Here is a 17,672-nt window from a genome sequence, read left to right on the forward strand (position 1 = left end):
GGTGAGTATAATTACTGTGTCCTGTTTTTAGCTTGACAATAGGAAATAGGTCTAGTCAGCATAATTAAAGATAAGTGATTATAGTTTAAACAACAAGACATAATGAAGTGATTACAAATTTAAGTAGTCATTGAATACAATTCACCATTTGAATATTGTATTCAATGATACCTCAATACTTGAATGGATGTTTCACAACTTATCTACTGAATTTACATTTGTACATCTTGTATGTAAGCTCTTAAATATATAAAACTAAAGAATGAAATGCAATTGTTAGACAATCAGATGGCCTAGTGGTTAGAGTACCTGACTACGAAGCTTGAGGTCCCGGGTTCAATTTACGTGTTGTGGCAGATATTTGTATGCAAAATACGAATGTTTGTTCTCGGGTCTTGGGTGTTTAATATATTCATAAGTATGTATCTATATAATTATACTTATCCGTTGCTTAGTACCCATAACACAAGCTTTGCTAAGCTTACTTTGGGACTAGGTCAATTGGTGTGAATTGTCCCATGATATTTATTTATTTATTGACTAACATTGAGATTCATGTATGAAAGCAAACTTATCCCTTTAAGGGATCTATATAAGTCAACCATGTTTTTCTTGATTTCCGTTCACTTGTCTCAGTTCATTGATAGAAATGGTACCCTCATTTTTATCATCCTATTTACTTTATTGTCAAAGTTATGATTACACTATGAGTATACTATCCATATTATTATCACATTCCAAAGGCTCATTCACACTAACTACACAGTTAAAATTCTGAGGCTGACTAATTTCAACTTCATTTCTTTTAATAAAAAAAATACAGGATATGGTTTGAGTGCAACAATGCTACAGTCCATATATAATATACATATGTGTGTGATACATTTTTTTTATTAGGGTATCATATCAACCAATTGCAATGTATGAATTATGTTTAGTTATTTTCATGTCAATTTTAATAGTTACAGACCCAATAATTGTAGACTTGTCTATCCAAGTAACTTGGCTGCAAACTTAAATAACACAGATCAATAATCTGAGTATAATAGCAAACTTAAATAACACATGACAATAATCTGAGTATTCCCATTACTAATAAATTAAAGATTTCTAGGATCTAATTGCTTAATGTTATGTACTTATGAGAAATTAATTAATTTATTTAACTAAGAGACCTGTCGAAGTTTTGCCCTGCGCCCTTACGAAATCCCATTTGTTATGAATAAAAACAGTTAGGTACATTATCCAAACCTTTGCTAAAAATATACCTATACGAGACATCTAAGAAAAGCATACTAAAAATAGATTTGCGAATCTTTGGAAGGCGGAAGATTCGGTGCGGCCAAATAAAAACATGTAAAGATAAACACTTACTAAGGTAGGGACGTACGCCTTATTGGAAGACGCCCTCTCGTTCATCCATTTCACACCCTGCAGCTTCTCCCAGGGAAGATTGTTGTGGAAATAAATCTTACTTTTATTGAACTTTGTTTTAAATTTCATTATCATCACAGAAAATAAACTCAAAACGTCACCCATTTCAAAAATTTACCGCGAGACAAGTTGTAAATGGTCATGAAATGGATAACGGCACGGCTGATTTCGTATAGACGTTAAGAGTCATGTTATTTATTCAATTTACATTTTTTTTGGATTTTATAATGATCTTTTAGTACTAATAGCACACAACCGCTGCGGGTCGATTTAGCATGACGTCTGACATGAATGATTTAATTTGAATGAATTAAAAAATGGCAACTGTCTGACTGAGTGAATGGGAATGGCTATAGTGAGCTGCAGGGTAGAGGTGGGTAAATCCGGATCTGAAGATTCAAAAGAGTCAGATCCTCAAGCGGATCCGAATCCCTTAATGACTCCTTTCAAATCTTATTGACTCCGGAGTTACTAACTCCGACTGGATCGAGCGGCTCGCCTCGCTCGTGATCGCCGTCACGCTCACTCCACTGACTCGCTCCATCCGTCTGCTTTCGCTCTCGCTCGGCTCGGATCGGATCGGCAGGGCTACTACGAAACTCGAAGTTCGTATCGTACCGTCCCTCTCGCTCTCGTATTAAATAGTATAAGTGTCAGAGGGACCGCACGACACGAACTTCGATTTTGGAGTTTCGTAGTAGCCCTGCGGATCGGATCTTGGACTTGGATCTTATTATCTATGTTTGGTGGCGGTTCGGTTCGGTTCGGTTCGTAAGTAGCCCTGCGGATCGGATCTTGGACTTGGATCTTATTATCTATGTTTGGTTGGTCGGTTCGGTTCGGTACTCGGACTTGGACTAACGAACGAAGTCAGTCACCGCAGTACCGTACCGACACCGACCGACCTAACCGAGCCGGGGCGGATCGGCCATAGATAAATTAAGAACCGGAGGTCAATAAAGGAGTCGGATTCAATAAGCGGATTCGGTACCGACACCGGAGCTGGATCTAGTGAGTCAGATCACTTCGCGGAGTTGAGATTACCCATGTCTACTGCAGAGGCTACTATGAAACTCGTAACGTAACTCGAGGTTCGTGTGTCGTGTCATGCAGTCTCTCTGACACTTAAACTATTTAATACGAGAGCGAGAGGGACCGCACGACACGAACTTCGAGTTTCATAGTAGCCCTGCTGGGGCCTTGTTCGTAGGCCGGTGTCACACCGCGGCAAGTGACACTCTTTCCCGGCCCGATAACACCAACATGGAAATACCAGCCCCGTTTTTTGTGTACACGTCAATAGAAACACAGGAGTTTCTAAGGGCGTGTACACGTAAAAACAGGGTCGGTAACCCGGCCGCGGCCACATAAAATCGCTCGACGCTCATTTCCAGTGTCAGCTTTAGCGCTGAAAAAAAACTCTTCAATTACGGCAAAAACACTGTTATTCATTTTTTCATTCACTCTAATTTATTTTATTTGTACCACTGCCACGACTGCTACTAAATGAGATTAAGAAATCAGCTTCCAAGGCCAAGATCAATCCTGCAAGAAGCCATCTTGTCGCTGCTGCTCGACGCGGCGACTTGACGCTACTTTTTTCAGTGGCGGGAAATTCAAAACCACCTTCAAAATGGGGTCACGTGACCAGATTTGTCGCTGCAATCGAGAGCGACGAGCGACTGCATGTGGGGGCACCTGTACACACGCATAAGTACGTAGGATAGACAGTACAAGTAAATATATGACGTACGGCGACATTTGATTTGAGAACACTGACAGCTGTCAATCCGACCTTTTTTTTTTTAATCAAACAGACCAAGGCACAAAACCTTGTGGTTTGTCGAAATAAATGTTAAATTTATTTTTACACAAAAATCGAAATTGAAAAAAAATATCTATCTACAGGAGTGAGCTACATTATAAGTTTATAAGTCTACTATCGATAAAAAATATAATATGGACCATCCTAGAAAACAACACTTTCGCTACGCGCTACGCTCGTAGCAGCGTTTTTCCGCTTTGCAGCGAAAACTGCCTACAGACAGAGAACGCGCTAGCGTGTTCTTGGCACTGAATGTGTCAAGGTACCCAATTATTACTATTATAGTAACTATGTAATAGACGAAGTATCTAGAGACTGGACCAGCTATTCAGTGAATAATTCACTTGTGTCGAGTAGCGCTAAGTGTTGAGGTTTTTATTTTAGTCTTATTATTTTTAGTTTTGTTAAACAATACACAGTAATTAAACAAATGGTGATATATTATTTTATTACTTAGAAATAAAATGTACAAACATGCTGTATCTACTTCTTATAGTATATTACTATAATAAATGGTTACAATAATAATAAATTAACATAGCTAAAAACTAAACTTAAAAATTACTTTCAAATATTTGTAGAAGTCTTTTTATTTCTGCAATTCTAGCAGCTTGTGCCTGAACTGGAATCATTGCTTGCGAGACCTCTTCTCCTTTAGCTAGTATAGTGTACATGCTTTTGATATTATTGTCCATAGCATCACAAGTTTTCCCCACAGCGTCTTTGTACACCTCCATATTTTCTGCAGTGAGTGAAGAATTTGCATGTAATATACTTGATAGATTTTCAATTAAATTGTCTACAGACTGAGCTATTCTTTGAGCTTCATGTTCCAAGTCATTCAATACTGTTATATCAATCTGCCCTATTTGAGGAGCCAGTATTTGTCTATAAAGTTTGCCTGAAGGTGTACTGGATCTTGAAGCACTCGAGCTTCCAAAGATAGGAGTCTCACCTCGTTTCGAGATAGGACTGGAAATTTTTATCTTAAATTCTAGATCATCTGCAACATAATGTGTCATGTCTCCTTCGTACCTAACATGACCATCCATGTTCAAAGGATATTTCTCCTGTTTACGGTTCTCTGATGGTAAATCATAAGGCCTAGACGGACCGGGAGATTTCTCTAGCTGTTCATTAGTACCTTGGTCTGAGTGAAAAGATATCTCGCTGTAGGACGCAGTCATGCGCGCAGATATCTCGTCATCCATGTCATCTTGTTTATTGGGTGGATCTTCCATGTCGGGAGAACCGAGTTTGTTATTCCCTTCAGCCATCTCACACTTTTATTTTATTTGCACTTAATAAACGATCGAATTGAAACCAAGTGCGTATATTACAGCATTACTTGTTCAACCGTAAGTCAGGCAAATAGTATCCCAAAATTTTCTGATAGATCGGTTATTTATTTGGCCTTGACGTGACCGTGTGACAGTGACAGCATTGGTGACAGCCGTCACTTTTGAGATCCTGATAGGCTTGGGTAGGAAATAATATATCTCAAATAGCTTCGAGACCGCTTTTACCACGCTTTTGCAAAGTTATTCAAGGTGCAATACGTAACAAAATCCACTTTTTCTCGATTATATTTCGGGGATTTGCCATTTAGAGTACTTGAAATACGTAAAATAAAACAAGTATGAAACTCGATAGCGAAATGCTTTGATTGTATATAATAAAAGGCGAATCGTTTAAGTGTTAAAAAATATATATTCGATCTCTCGTGTCACGGTACCTTTATGTTGGAAATAGGAATATAAAAATATATTTGCATTTTTTTAATGAAATGAAAAAGTGTATAGTAAATTCGGTAACATTTTAATTGTATTAATAAACATCTAGATAAATAATTGAAAATCTTTGCGGGAATTTTTGACAGTTGTCAAAATGTCAATAAAAACACAATATTCTCAGGCAGTACAGTAGTGAGTGTGACTGAGAATTTTCTGAAATATTTTCTTAATCCTTGCACTAATTATGCTATGGCTCAGTTATAAAAACGTTGTATTCTTATATTAGAGCTTAGCAAAAGGCGAATTTGATTGGTGAGTCTAGCAAACCCATTTTGTTGGGGTCGCGCTCGTTTCAACACGATCGGCCGTTTAACATGGCGTTCGTCGACATGTGCGGATGAATTGCTTTATTCTTTGTCGTATTCATTTCTATCTCGGAGTGTTCATACAGTGTTTGTGAGCAGACAATCGTGTATGTAACTGTCCTAGTTTGTTACATAACGAATTTATGGGCCTCGGGTGTAAATTTGCGGGAGTGAAGTAGTATCTGCGATGGTGAAAACCCGACGCAGTAACGGAGAAAACGGGGAGGTGGAGGAAGGGAACGAGGGCCCGAACGACGTTGGCAGTGTTTCCGACGAGAAGGTGAACTGTTCACAATGATCTGTTTGACTGGACCTTCACTGTGTCTGCCATTTTCCTCGCCTGACCCTGTTCCCATTGATATCCCCAGAATGCACTCGCGCATGAGCTTAGTAGTACTTTGTTTCAAAATATACCTGTCTTCTGTTTCTAGTTTAATTATTAAATACACCCATCCTTTTTGTTCCAATCAAAAATAGCATGCCTTCTTTATGTTGCATCTACCCAAGCTATCAAATGTTGAATAAAATCTTAAATACAATGATGTTTATTTTATAGTCACCTTGAAGTTGTAGTGTAAATTAAATATAAGTAAGACTTATCTAATGTTTGTAGGCTTCCAATTGGTCACAACGGGAATTGAGAAGCAGTCAATATAAGGTTACAAGGAAAATACAACGCTGGCCAACCAAGAAATGTAAGTTCAAATTAAATCTTATATGTTACACATTAACTAAGACTGAGTGAGAACTGCACCATTCTCTGTAGGAACCTTTTAAAAAATTGTTTTTGCAAAGTAAAAAATGTGTTTTTTAAGCAATATTTACTGGAAATTTATGCAAAATTTACTTCTGGCTGGTAAAAGCTCAAACTATGACTAAGACTCAATATATATGAGTGCAAGAGCAGAAACAGAAAAACTATTATAACCTTCAACCTCGTAAGTCTGATGTTTTTTATCATACATAGTTCTACAGACCGAGCCGAGAATTCTAAGTTTTGTGATTTTGGAAGTTACTTACATAAATTTGAAGGTTATTTCATTGAAAAATTTGTACTCTAGCTAGTACATTTGGCAGTTATTCTTGCAGTTGAAAAGGGACTTATGAGGATAATCATCTTAGTAACTTAACCTTTGAATACAAGTGTAGTGAAGTTCAAAAAGTTGGACAAACACCTAGGTATAGTTGAAATTATAGTTGGTTTGGATATGTATTTAACTAAATGTAAACAAACTTCAGCTGCCAGATTTGGTACATTCAAGGTTTTTTACATTTTACTTATCTATCATTGTAATACAAACCAGACTAGTGTATTTCAATACAAAAAATTGCAGCAGCAGACGCAGTGAATTTTAATATTTAAGACACCAATTGATGTTGTTTTGTTTACATTAAGTTTAAAAAAACGAGTATGTGTGACAATTTCCCTTGTGCAATCAACTATCCACTAATATGGGTAATTTTTGTATCACTGCAGAATTTATAACTTTCTTTAGCACTTACATACTTATTATACTATTTTTAAATTTTTTAGACAGTAGAAGAGTTCGGACCATAAAGATGCCCCGCATTGTGTTTCCCGAGAGTGACACAGAGCCAGAAAAATATTCTAGGAGGTAAGAATTCTCCATTCTGTCTGATTTTCATTTATTTTATTTCCACACACTGATTGAAAAATTGCAGATCTCAGAACACAAAGAACAAAGATGTTTATATTTTGATTGAATGGGAAGGATGTTTGTATAAGAAAAAACAATTATCATAATATTTCACTGTCATGTTTAATCCATGCTCATACTGCAGAAACATGCAAGAACTTTATCTGAAAATACATCTTATGTTATTATAAAATTAATGCCTTTCTAAGTGTGATAAGACAATTAGTAAGAAAACAATAGGTAAGGGAATGACAATGGTGTGTGTGGCACCATAAAAACTCGATTGCATGCTGGTTACCTAAATTTTTTATGTGATGACAAGTATAGCAAATCTTGTATATACTTGTGAGGTGTTGCATCTGAAGACTTGCTACTCTCAATCTGGGTAGCCACAAGGAAATTTACACTCCATGCCAATGGTAAATAAACATTTAAGTGTATGGTCATTACATTTAAGTTAATAGGCGCTCTACGTGTGTAACCCCAATTATTAGTTTGAAGAAATCTTGACTTCAGTAAAATTGACCCTTGGAATATAGTATACGAGCATAAAGTCTACTTAGGAAAATTAAGTATTGATGTTGAAAAACAAGTTTTTTTTAAAGTAGTGATAATATTGCTCAAGAAAATTTAAAGTAGTCACATTTTACTATTCTAACCATGAACAGTAAGGGCAATTTTAGACTAGCGTTTATTTTTCGCGTATATAGTCGTTTTGGCAAACGCGCTTAAACGCGCGCCAGATTAAACCGAACGCGCTCATTCATGCGCTTCCAAAAACGAGCTTATACACGCAAATAAAACGCTAGTCTCAAACCGCCCTTAACTATTAGTAGCCAAATTTGTGATTTAACCTAACAGATAACATTTGTAATATTATTTAACATTATTAATTAAACAGAATAGTACTCGACCCAAGAAGGGTACTCGTAATGTAGGGTTATCGCGTGCAACGAGTATAAATTGTTTACTACGAAGATTCATTGTATTGTATAGTTCAATCAATCACTTAAACGAGAATCATTCTTGCTTTCACAGATCGCGGCAAGTGCGTGTTTTCTTTGCAGACGACAATGGCTCCCCTAATCGGACTATGCGCATGCAACACAGTCGTGGACCGAGGAAAAACTACATGGAAGACAGCGAGGACAAACCTATCCAGCAAAGTGAGATACTGCTTTAGGATTTTAGACGGATTAAAGTAGTAAATATAGTTCTAACGTTATCAATACTTGATGATAGTAGTAAGGGCAAGAATGATCCTTTGTATCAATTTATACTTAAATAGTTGACAAAAACGTAGTACCTACGTCACATATAGGCCAAAGTCCAACCATAGGTATGTGACATGCCAATTGGCCAATAAGATTGGAACACGCAAGCTTGTAGTAGCTGGCACTCGAGTTCCACATGGCGAATAAATAGAATGAAGAGATTTCTTTTTCCCTTAATGGCATAGATAATAGATCGCTCGTTTTTGGCTCGAAATTCGAACTTGTGATTTTATTTTGCTTAATATACAAAATGTACACACCCAATATCATATTTTCTCAAGTTTTTCGCGATTCCCAAGGTCATAGAATCGAATTGCTTTAAACTTCCAGAGAAATAATGTGGTGTTTGGGAGAAACGTGTCAAAATGGTGTTGTAGAGCGCCATCCTGCTCTGTTTCGTTTTTTTGTCCCGTTCTGGCGGTTCACTTTTATATTATAGATACAAGATATACCCAACTAAACACAGTAAGAAATGACATTTCAGTGCTTCCAACTCACGTCACTCGTTCCAGTTGTTCCTTAGAGCTTGTAGATCAAATTTGGCAACAGTATTGGGATTTTTATTTTATTTAGCCATTTTCTATGACCCACTGCTGGGCAAAGGCATCAACCCTCGGATTCCAGCTATTATTACTTAAATTGTAATCTTTTTTCTTATATAAAACTTAGATTCGGTTTTGTATAAAGAAATACTATTTTAACGTCGAAGATTTGGCGTTTAGCTTTAGGTTTAGTACAGAATATGCGCCTTAATTTGCTGCTCCTGTTTATTTATCGCGGTTTGATATCACCGTTCCCGTTATTGTTATGAAACGTATCAGATACGCAACGGTTGCGGTCGGCTTGCGATAAACGGGCAAATACGTACACTATACTTCGTTTTTTTTAGCATTATAAAAATGGTAAATAATCTTGACGAGTCTTTTTATTGAAAAACGTTTTTAAAAATTTAATTTTTAAACCATTACCTATGATACCAAAAGAATGTAAATGATGACATGTCCTTGCTAATTGTTACATAATGAGGGCTATCGCGTATGAATTCGCCGCTAGAGGCGCTAGTGTAGCGTGAGGTCTCCGTAATGTCAAATCTCATATAGTATGTATATTCGTTTTACTAATTGTAGACGTCAGAAGAAGCTGTCGCAAACGCAAGCTCCTCCATCACAATTTCAATGAGAGCTGGATCACCAACGAGCTGAAAGTGAAGGGTTATCCCGATCTGTATGGCTTCCCCGGATCCAGTTCATCTGATGAGTTCACATCTGGTGATGAAGCCAGGGTCTCCACCAAAAAGCTAGTTACTGTTGGACAGGTGAATAAAATAATTTTTTTGTCAGTTTTTTTTTTATTTATATCCCGAGGCCATCTTGTGTAACATACTTGAGTTCACAGGTGTATTTGCCATCTCTTTCTATTGCCAGCTTACGCTTGGACAGAAATAGCGATCACGATAGCTTGCACGCGCTTTAGAAAACAATAAATAATTCTATTGCTCTGAGTCGGCTGGTTGTCGCCGCAAGCAGTTCTTAACGAAGGGCCATGCTATTTAGACCGCATTTTAATAAATAACAATGTGTCGCACAGACATAGTAGTCGTATACGTGCAGTAGGGGAGAGCAAGCTTATACATTGTATGAATAACAAGGTTCTTTTTTCAGACGCACGACCTCCCGCCTAACAATAATACGGATGAGGATATACAACTTTCCCGACAGAGAAGAACATCAGCGAGATTCAACAACAAAAAAATTAATGTAATGAATAATACTATTTTTAGAAAAAAAGAGATAGATAGATGAACACCCTTTTTTGTTGAAAATTACTTGTTGCAATGTAGAGTATGTTGTTAACCAAGAACAAAGCACGGAACAAAATGCTCTTTAGTAAAAATCTTGTCAGATGACGAAAAAAATACTGGCCTTATACTATGAAGTTCAATTTTCGAACTTCGTATCGTGCTGTCCCGCTCACTCTAGTAGTATATGACAGGAGTGTAAAAGAGACGACACGATACAAACTTTGAATTTCGCAGTAGCCCCCTTGGTGTAATTGTATTTGTCATTCATAGCCAATCATATTTCACCTTTTTTTTGTTAAGGATGCGACAGAATCTGATTCAGACGGCGAGAACAATCAGACGGTCATAGAGAAGAAACCGGCTGCGCCGGCGGTCGACGTCAATGTGTCTGCGACTAGTGCCATCATAGAAAACCATGAACCCAAAAAGGAAGAAGACAAAGTACAGCCGAAAGATGAACCGGACCAGGACAGTGAGAGGTACGGCCGTGGAGATGTACAGCTATTGGAAGTTGAATTGCCAATGTCAAATAAAAGACAGTTTTAAAAACGTGTATGCCATTTTTCGGCAAAAGCACCAGGATACAGTGGGTTTATATGTATATTTTTACATACATACATACATAAAATCACGCCTCTTTCCCAACGGGGTAGGCAGAGCCTACATCCTTTCACTTGCTACGATTCTGGCATACAACTCTCGCTTCCTCTACATTCATCAATCTTTTCATGCATGCACGTCGGTTTAGAGTACTCCTGACCCGACCTTTCTTCAGAACGTCCCCGATTTGATCGTGGTACGTTCGTCTAGGCCTTCCTCTCCCAACGTTCCCATTCACGCTCGTCTTATAGATCTGCTTAGTCAATCTGTTTCATGTCAGTCTGTAAAGTATTTATAGTGAGGGCCATGTAACATGGCCCATGTTGCCCAAAACAATAATTAATTTTATTATTATTAGCCATCAACCAATGAATATGCAAAAAAGTATATTGCAAGACAAAATATGAAGGACTGTTTTAATGTAAGATTAAAATATTATTTTATCTATAATTTTTAATCTTTAATCAGTGGCTATTCTATGGCCAATGTGATCAACCGGTACTGGCCCAAGCACCGTTCTGCAGGGCTACTACGAAACTCGAAACTCGAAGTTCGTGTCGTGCGATCCCTCTCGCTCTCGTATTAAACAGTATAAGTGTCAGAGACCGCACGACACGAACTTCGAGTTTCCAGTTTCGTAGTAGCCCAGCTGGACGGATTCAGAAGGGAACCACAGCTCTCTAGAACCCGTGAGGCTGTTACCATACATCCCCAGGTGTCTAGGATTGTGTTCAATGATAAGGCAGTTGTCTCACCGCCGGCGAGGAAACGATTGGCTATCGATTATTTTCTCGCTCAAGAAACGAACAAAAAGTATAAGATCCTGTGTGAGTAAAAGAGACACATATATTAATACTTGATCGCTGGCGTTTCACACTGCCGGCGAGAACTCGCTCTTACATCATTTGTCGCAGCGACAAGAGCTATAAGACTCGCTGAGCTAACTAGCTCAGCGATACTCGCTCAGCGCTGTTAGCTTGGCGGCCGCCCGGCTCGAGCGAGTAAGGCAAGTAATCGCCAGTCGTGCTCGAACACTCACTTTTCACTGCTCGCCCACTCATTTCCAGTTACTCGCTCTGCTCGCTTCTCGCTCATCGTCGGCGGTGGGACAAATGCCTAATACTGAGCGGCAAAAAATCTGGCCCTCAAATGTATGCAGAATCGGTAATTTTGTATTAAGGGTGGGCCAAATTTTGTGCTGCTGAGTATATTATTAACACTTGAATCAAAGGAAGTAGATTTACTAGAGAAGATAAAATTACCTGTTTTAATATGTACCTATGTAAGCACAATATTTTACATGAAACACATATTTTTTTGCTAGCAACCAAGGCCCAGCGAGATCCACTAGGGGCAGGGGTAGAAGAAGGCAAAAGAAAGAAGACAGTCAACAGGACACAGGTAATTAAAAAAATTAATGTACTCAATGCCCCATCAATCAATCAAAGGTCTACTGGAAGGTTCCGTAATTGTAACTAACAGACTTATTGGTGGAACCTTTTTTGTATTGCTTGTAGTTTGCATACACACTAACCCTTTGTTTATGAATGGTAAAAAGAACGCGGGAGGTTTATGGTCATGTCATTTTTGACAGTTATTTTTATTGTATACATTTTTCTGTAAATTATTTTACGTTTTTATGTAATTATGTGCCGTAAATTATTGACTGTGTGATGTCCTCGGTAATGAACAATGTATACTTGATTGTCTTGGTTTGTCTGGGGATAGTCTTAGCAAATATGCATTTTTCACTAAAGTACAAATGCAATTGCTTTGTAAGGAAGTAAAGTTCGTAAGGTTAGTCGGGGCAAGCGCGCCAGCAGGGAGTAAACGCGCCTACCATTAAAATATCAAAAAGTATCATAAGCACTAATAACGACATCTTACAACCACGCACCTAAGACCTGACCTGACCTGTAAGATGCCGTTAGTAGTACAATATCAATACTTTACCTTACTAACCTTATATTAACTTCTTCTGAAAGTTAGAAAGTTTGAAATTATGATAATTTCGTTATTATTAAGTTGTTATTAAGTAGTCATTATAATTACATTAGAAATTTACACCCTTTACAGTAAAGGAAAGCATCGTGGGGAAACCTCCATAAACCTGCGAAGCAATTCAATGGTCCGGGCCAAGCTATCTCATTCTGAGAGGAGGCCTGTGCCCAGCAGTGAGACGTATATAGGCTGGGATGAGAGAGGAAATTGACCACGTTTTTGGTTTAAAGTAAAACAAGTATTATACAGAGAACTGATGGTTTGAGTACTAACCAACTAAGGTCTAGTGACCTATTGTATTTTTCACCTATGATGAGTTCTGTGACACTTGAAAATTTTCCGAATTACGCATACTATGTTCGCAAAATATTTAAAAAAAAATTAATCATAAAAAATGAAAACTGCACATTTTAAATATATATAGCAATATCAGTGTCCATTAAATAGTCTCCATCGAATACGATAGAAAAATGTTTATTTTTCTACATGACGCAATGTGCGAAACGGAACAGAGTAGTGACGTGACACAACATTATCGGCAAATTCGGCAATTGCCGCGGTGTATTATTCAATAACAATGAACATTTAGATATTTTATTTTTTTAAACAAAACTTGCAAGATTTCTGCCGCTGAGAGTCTGCCTTGTTTACGAGTGCGGTGCATTTTCTTTGCATTGTATTTTGTTATTGTTCATTTCTGTTATTATTGTTGTTGACTTTTGTTACTGTTTCTCGTTAGGTTTGTTGTTATTTTTTGGCAAAATGCCGAAACGGTCTAAAAAGACTGTCTTGAACTCCTAGAGTCGGGTGTTTATAATTCGTTTGAGGGATTATTTTGAGCGAGAACGAGAAAACGGTGTCCCGGTGGGCGAAAAACTGGAAAATATTATTTTTTTAAATATAATGCAACTTCTCCAAAAATAGGCACTACCTAATAACTCGTAGAAAAATCGATAGTTCACTCGATAAATGGTACATCTATAAAGCTTTCAAACTCGAAACGTCACAGAACTCATCATAGGTTAAAAATATTATAACAACATAGCAACATAGTTATTTCTTTAGTTCGGTAGAGAGTGACTTAGTAGTAACAGTATACAATATGAAAAAAGTAAGAGATTAAAAAATAATGATATATGTATATTTCGTCCAGCAATATATCATAAAGATTTTTTTGGGACTGGTTGTTTATAGTCTTTCTTTACAAATGGTTTTAGAACTGTACAATCAGTCATGGCAGTTGTTTGTGTGGCAGACTCGCTTTATTTCTGGCCCGAAAGAAAAGAGAATGCTAATACGAAAGTTTTTGAACTTATGAGTATCTGTGGGGGCGGTGTGTAGTTACGGAGTCGTCGTCGGAGTCCGGGTCAGAGCTGACGCTGAGCCGTGCGCCGCGGCGCTCCAACCGCACGCGCCAGCCCAAGCCGGCCTTCGTGCAGATAGCGCAGCGCGAGACTCGCGGCCGCGGTGAGTGACTCACAAGCCGGCCCCTAGCCGGCCTTCGTGCAGATAGTGCAGCGCGAGACTCGCGGCCGCGGTGAGTGCCCCACAGCTGCTGGGCCCAAGCCGGCCCGAGTGCAGATAGTGCAGCGCGAGACTCGCGGCCGCGGTGAGTGACTCACAAGCCGGCCCCTAGCCGGCCTTCGTGCAGATAGTGCAGCGCGAGACTCGCGGCCGCGGTGAGTGCCCCACAGCTGCTGGGCCCAAGCCGGCCCGAGTGCAGATAGTGCAGCGCGAGACTCGCGGCCGCGGTGAGTGCCCCACAGCTGCGGGCCCAAGCCGGCCCGAGTGCAGATAGTGCAGCGCGAGACTCGCGGCCGCGGTGAGTGCCCCACAGCTGCTGGGCCCAAGCCGGCCCGAGTGCAGATAGTGCAGCGCGAGACTCGCGGCCGCGGTGAGTGCCCCACAGCTGCTGGGCCCAAGCCGGCCCGAGTGCAGATAGTGCAGCGCGAGACTCGCGGCCGCGGTGAGTGCCCCACAGCTGCTGGGCCCAAGCCGGCCCGAGTGCAGATAGTGCAGCGCGAGACTCGCGGCCGCGGTGAGTGCCCCACAGCTGCCGGGCTCAAGCCGGCCCGAGTGCAGATAGTGCAGCGCGAGACTCGCGGCCGCGGTGAGTGCCCCACAGCTGCTGGGCCCAAGCCGGCCCGAGTGCAGATAGCGCAGCGCGAGACTCGCGGCCGCGGTGAGTGCCCCACAGCTGCTGGGCCCAAGCCGGCCCGAGTGCAGATAGTGCAGCGCGAGACTCGCGGCCGCGGTGAGTGCCCCACAGCTGCTGGGCCCAAGCCGGCCCGAGTGCAGATAGTGCAGCGCGAGACTCGCGGCCGCGGTGAGTGCCCCACAGCTGCTGGGCCCAAGCCGGCCCGAGTGCAGATAGCGCAGCGCGAGACTCGCGGCCGCGGTGAGTGCCCCACAGCTGCTGGGCCCAAGCCGGCCCGAGTGCAGATAGCGCAGCGCGAGACTCGTGGCCGCGGTGAGTGCCCCACAGCTGCCGGGCCCAAGCCGGCCCGAGTGCAGATAGCGCAGCGCGAGACTCGTGGCCGCGGTGAGTGCCCCACAGCTGCCGGCCAAGCCGGCCCGAGTGCAGATAGCGCAGCGCGAGACTCGTGGCCGCGGTGAGTGCCCCACAGCTGCCGGGCCCAAGCCGGCCCGAGTGCAGATAGCGCAGCGCGAGACTCGTGGCCGCGGTGAGTGCCCCACAGCTGCCGGCCCCAAGCCGGCCCGAGTGCAGATAGCGCAGCGCGAGACTCGTGGCCGCGGTGAGTGCCCCACAGCTGCCGGGCCCAAGCCGGCCCGAGTGCAGATAGCGCAGCGCGAGACTCGTGGCCGCGGTGAGTGCCCCACAGCTGCCGGGCCCAAGCCGGCCCGAGTGCAGATAGCGCAGCGCGAGACTCGCGGCCGCGGTGAGTGCCCCACAGCTGCCGGGCCCAAGCCGGCCCGAGTGCAGATAGCGCAGCGCGAGACTCGCGGCCGCGGTGAGTGCCCCACAGCTGCCGGCCCCAAGCCGGCCCGAGTGCAGATAGCGCAGCGCGAGACTCGCGGCCGCGGTGAGTGCCCCACAGCTGCCGGGCCCAAGCCGGCCCGAGTGCAGATAGCGCAGCGCGAGACTCGTGGCCGCGGTGAGTGCCCCACAGCTGCCGGGCCCAAGCCGGCCCGAGTGCAGATAGCGCAGCGCGAGACTCGTGGCCGCGGTGAGTGCCCCACAGCTGCCGCCCCAAGCCGGCCGAGTGCAGATAGCGCAGCGCGAGACTCGTGGCCGCGGTGAGTGCCCCACAGCTGCTGGGCCCAAGCCGGGCCGAGTGCAGATAGCGCAGCGCGAGAATCGCGGCCGCGGTGAGTGCCCCACAGCTGCCGGGCCCAAGCCAAGCATAAATGTTGACGAAGTTACATGATGGTTTATGCGAGGAGAACTTCCTAAATCAGTTGTATCATCTAAAGTAGTCTGATCATAAAAGGTAAATAATTATATGTCCTCTTAACTACAAGTGTGATGTTTTTGTGTTTTCATTAAATGTTACTTGAAGTTTTGAGTTTGCTAGTAATATAGCCTCCTAAGGCCCAACGAAAAATTCGGCATGTAGTCACTACAACCCGTAGTCCTACCAGTAGTACTATTGTTTTATACTCATTCAGACCCAAGTACTTAGAAGACTTTTTTTTAATGTAATTGTACTTATACGCCATTTCCGATTAGCGTGCAATTTGAAACCAAAATAGCGGGTTTTCTATTAAGTCCTACTGGTAGGACCGTGGTATTCTATGACTACACAACTGTTGAAGGAGTTGGGTCTGAATAACAAAGTTAATAAGTACTATGGGTAGGACCTTGGGCCTTAGGAGGATAAGGCATGATTTTGCGATCTCAAGTGGAATCACTAGAGAATCGTTCTATTAAATGGGCTGAAAGGGAAGTAATGTTTATGATATTATTTATTTTTTTTGTGTTGGTCCTTCTGCCATGTCTGGAATGTTGTGACTTTGACCAAGCATGAAGGGTGAAGGTTGGCTTTGTATTGTCCATACATACATGTAAAGTTGACAAATGTTGATGGAACATTTTGTTTCAGCCAAAACATTCACGATAAGGAAGAAACCTTACAGCCTCAGAGAGAGGAAACCTAAAATACTTCGTAGGAAAACTATACGATGTAAGCCCTGCCTTTTCTTTGCTTTATAAAACTGGGTATCATAAAATTATGGTGCCGACAATGAGAGTTTTGTCAAAATCGTTTTTACTTTAAAATTCTTGATTTATTTTTAGTTGATTAAATCAATACCAAAGCACTTCTTAAAAATCTAAAAATAAAAAAAATCAGTTATTGACAGAACTCTTTTGGGTTTCGTAAACAATTGTATACGATGAGAAAATGTGTTTTTTTTTTTTACTGTAATCATTTTCTAAGTTTGTACTCTAGCGACAGGTTGTGGTAATCGGACGAGGATGCGGCCTTATTCACATTATTCCAGTAAAATCTTTCCATTATTATGACACTGCGGCGCTCGATCGATCTTGCGTAACTCGTTAGGATTGTGAACCCGCGATGTATCGCCACTGGAAAGATTTTATTGGATTAATGTAAACAGGGTCTAAGTAGATAACCTTCATGACTAGAAGATTCGATCCCGGCTCTTTTTTACAATCCCGGGATTTCGGGATTTTCTACAAGTAATCCCGGGATCCCGATATAGCCCCGGGATTATAGTAGTAATGAAAAGTGGAAGTTAAAATCCAATAAATAAGAAAAAACATCTTTATGTTTCATTTGACAATTTAGTTACACCTTAAGTCTTAAAAAGTAAGTTTTAACAAAATTAGGTATACACACAGGTATACATCTAACTTCTTTTAACTTTTAAGAAGCTTGCCTCAGAAAGATTCATAATCTGCTTTATAATTTTATAAAAATATTACCGTCTTGCTTGGTCTTGAAAATAAATCCTTTATATCACTATCCAAGCTATTGCTCTGGATGTGAGAGTCCAT

General features: G+C 41.2%; 3 protein-coding genes across 3 annotated transcripts in view; 1 reads left to right on the plus strand and 2 right to left on the minus strand.

Moving 5' to 3' along the window:
• LOC141440662 (monocyte to macrophage differentiation factor) overlaps nucleotides 1–1,734 on the minus strand; it is a gene marked incomplete in the record, with an annotated part of 33,642 nt that extends 31,908 nt beyond the window's left edge. The window contains 1 exon segment of the mRNA XM_074105185.1: nucleotides 1,375–1,734. Within this exon segment, the coding sequence (XP_073961286.1) occupies nucleotides 1,375–1,539 (165 nt within the window).
• Nucleotides 1,735–3,681: 1,947 nt separating this feature from the next.
• On the minus strand, nucleotides 3,682–4,678 carry BORCS6 (BLOC-1 related complex subunit 6). Its single transcript, XM_074105497.1, has one exon. It carries the CDS (start codon nucleotides 4,534–4,536, stop codon nucleotides 3,814–3,816), a length of 723 nt encoding a protein of 240 aa, XP_073961598.1. The 5' UTR covers nucleotides 4,537–4,678; the 3' UTR covers nucleotides 3,682–3,813.
• A 494-nt stretch (nucleotides 4,679–5,172) lies between these two features.
• The window catches only part of LOC141441317 (ATPase family AAA domain-containing protein 2-like), a 30,705-nt gene continuing 18,205 nt past the window's right edge, over nucleotides 5,173–17,672 (plus strand). The window contains 10 exon segments of the mRNA XM_074106013.1: nucleotides 5,173–5,637; nucleotides 5,971–6,052; nucleotides 6,892–6,973; nucleotides 8,054–8,181; nucleotides 9,417–9,604; nucleotides 9,951–10,046; nucleotides 10,391–10,569; nucleotides 12,015–12,091; nucleotides 14,033–14,158; nucleotides 16,756–16,836. Of these exon segments, the coding sequence (XP_073962114.1) occupies nucleotides 5,545–5,637; nucleotides 5,971–6,052; nucleotides 6,892–6,973; nucleotides 8,054–8,181; nucleotides 9,417–9,604; nucleotides 9,951–10,046; nucleotides 10,391–10,569; nucleotides 12,015–12,091; nucleotides 14,033–14,158; nucleotides 16,756–16,836 (1,132 nt within the window). The 5' untranslated portion in view covers nucleotides 5,173–5,544.

Source organism: Choristoneura fumiferana, chromosome 23 (genome assembly GCF_025370935.1).
Source record: "Choristoneura fumiferana chromosome 23, NRCan_CFum_1, whole genome shotgun sequence".
NCBI lineage: Eukaryota > Metazoa > Arthropoda > Insecta > Lepidoptera > Tortricidae > Choristoneura > Choristoneura fumiferana.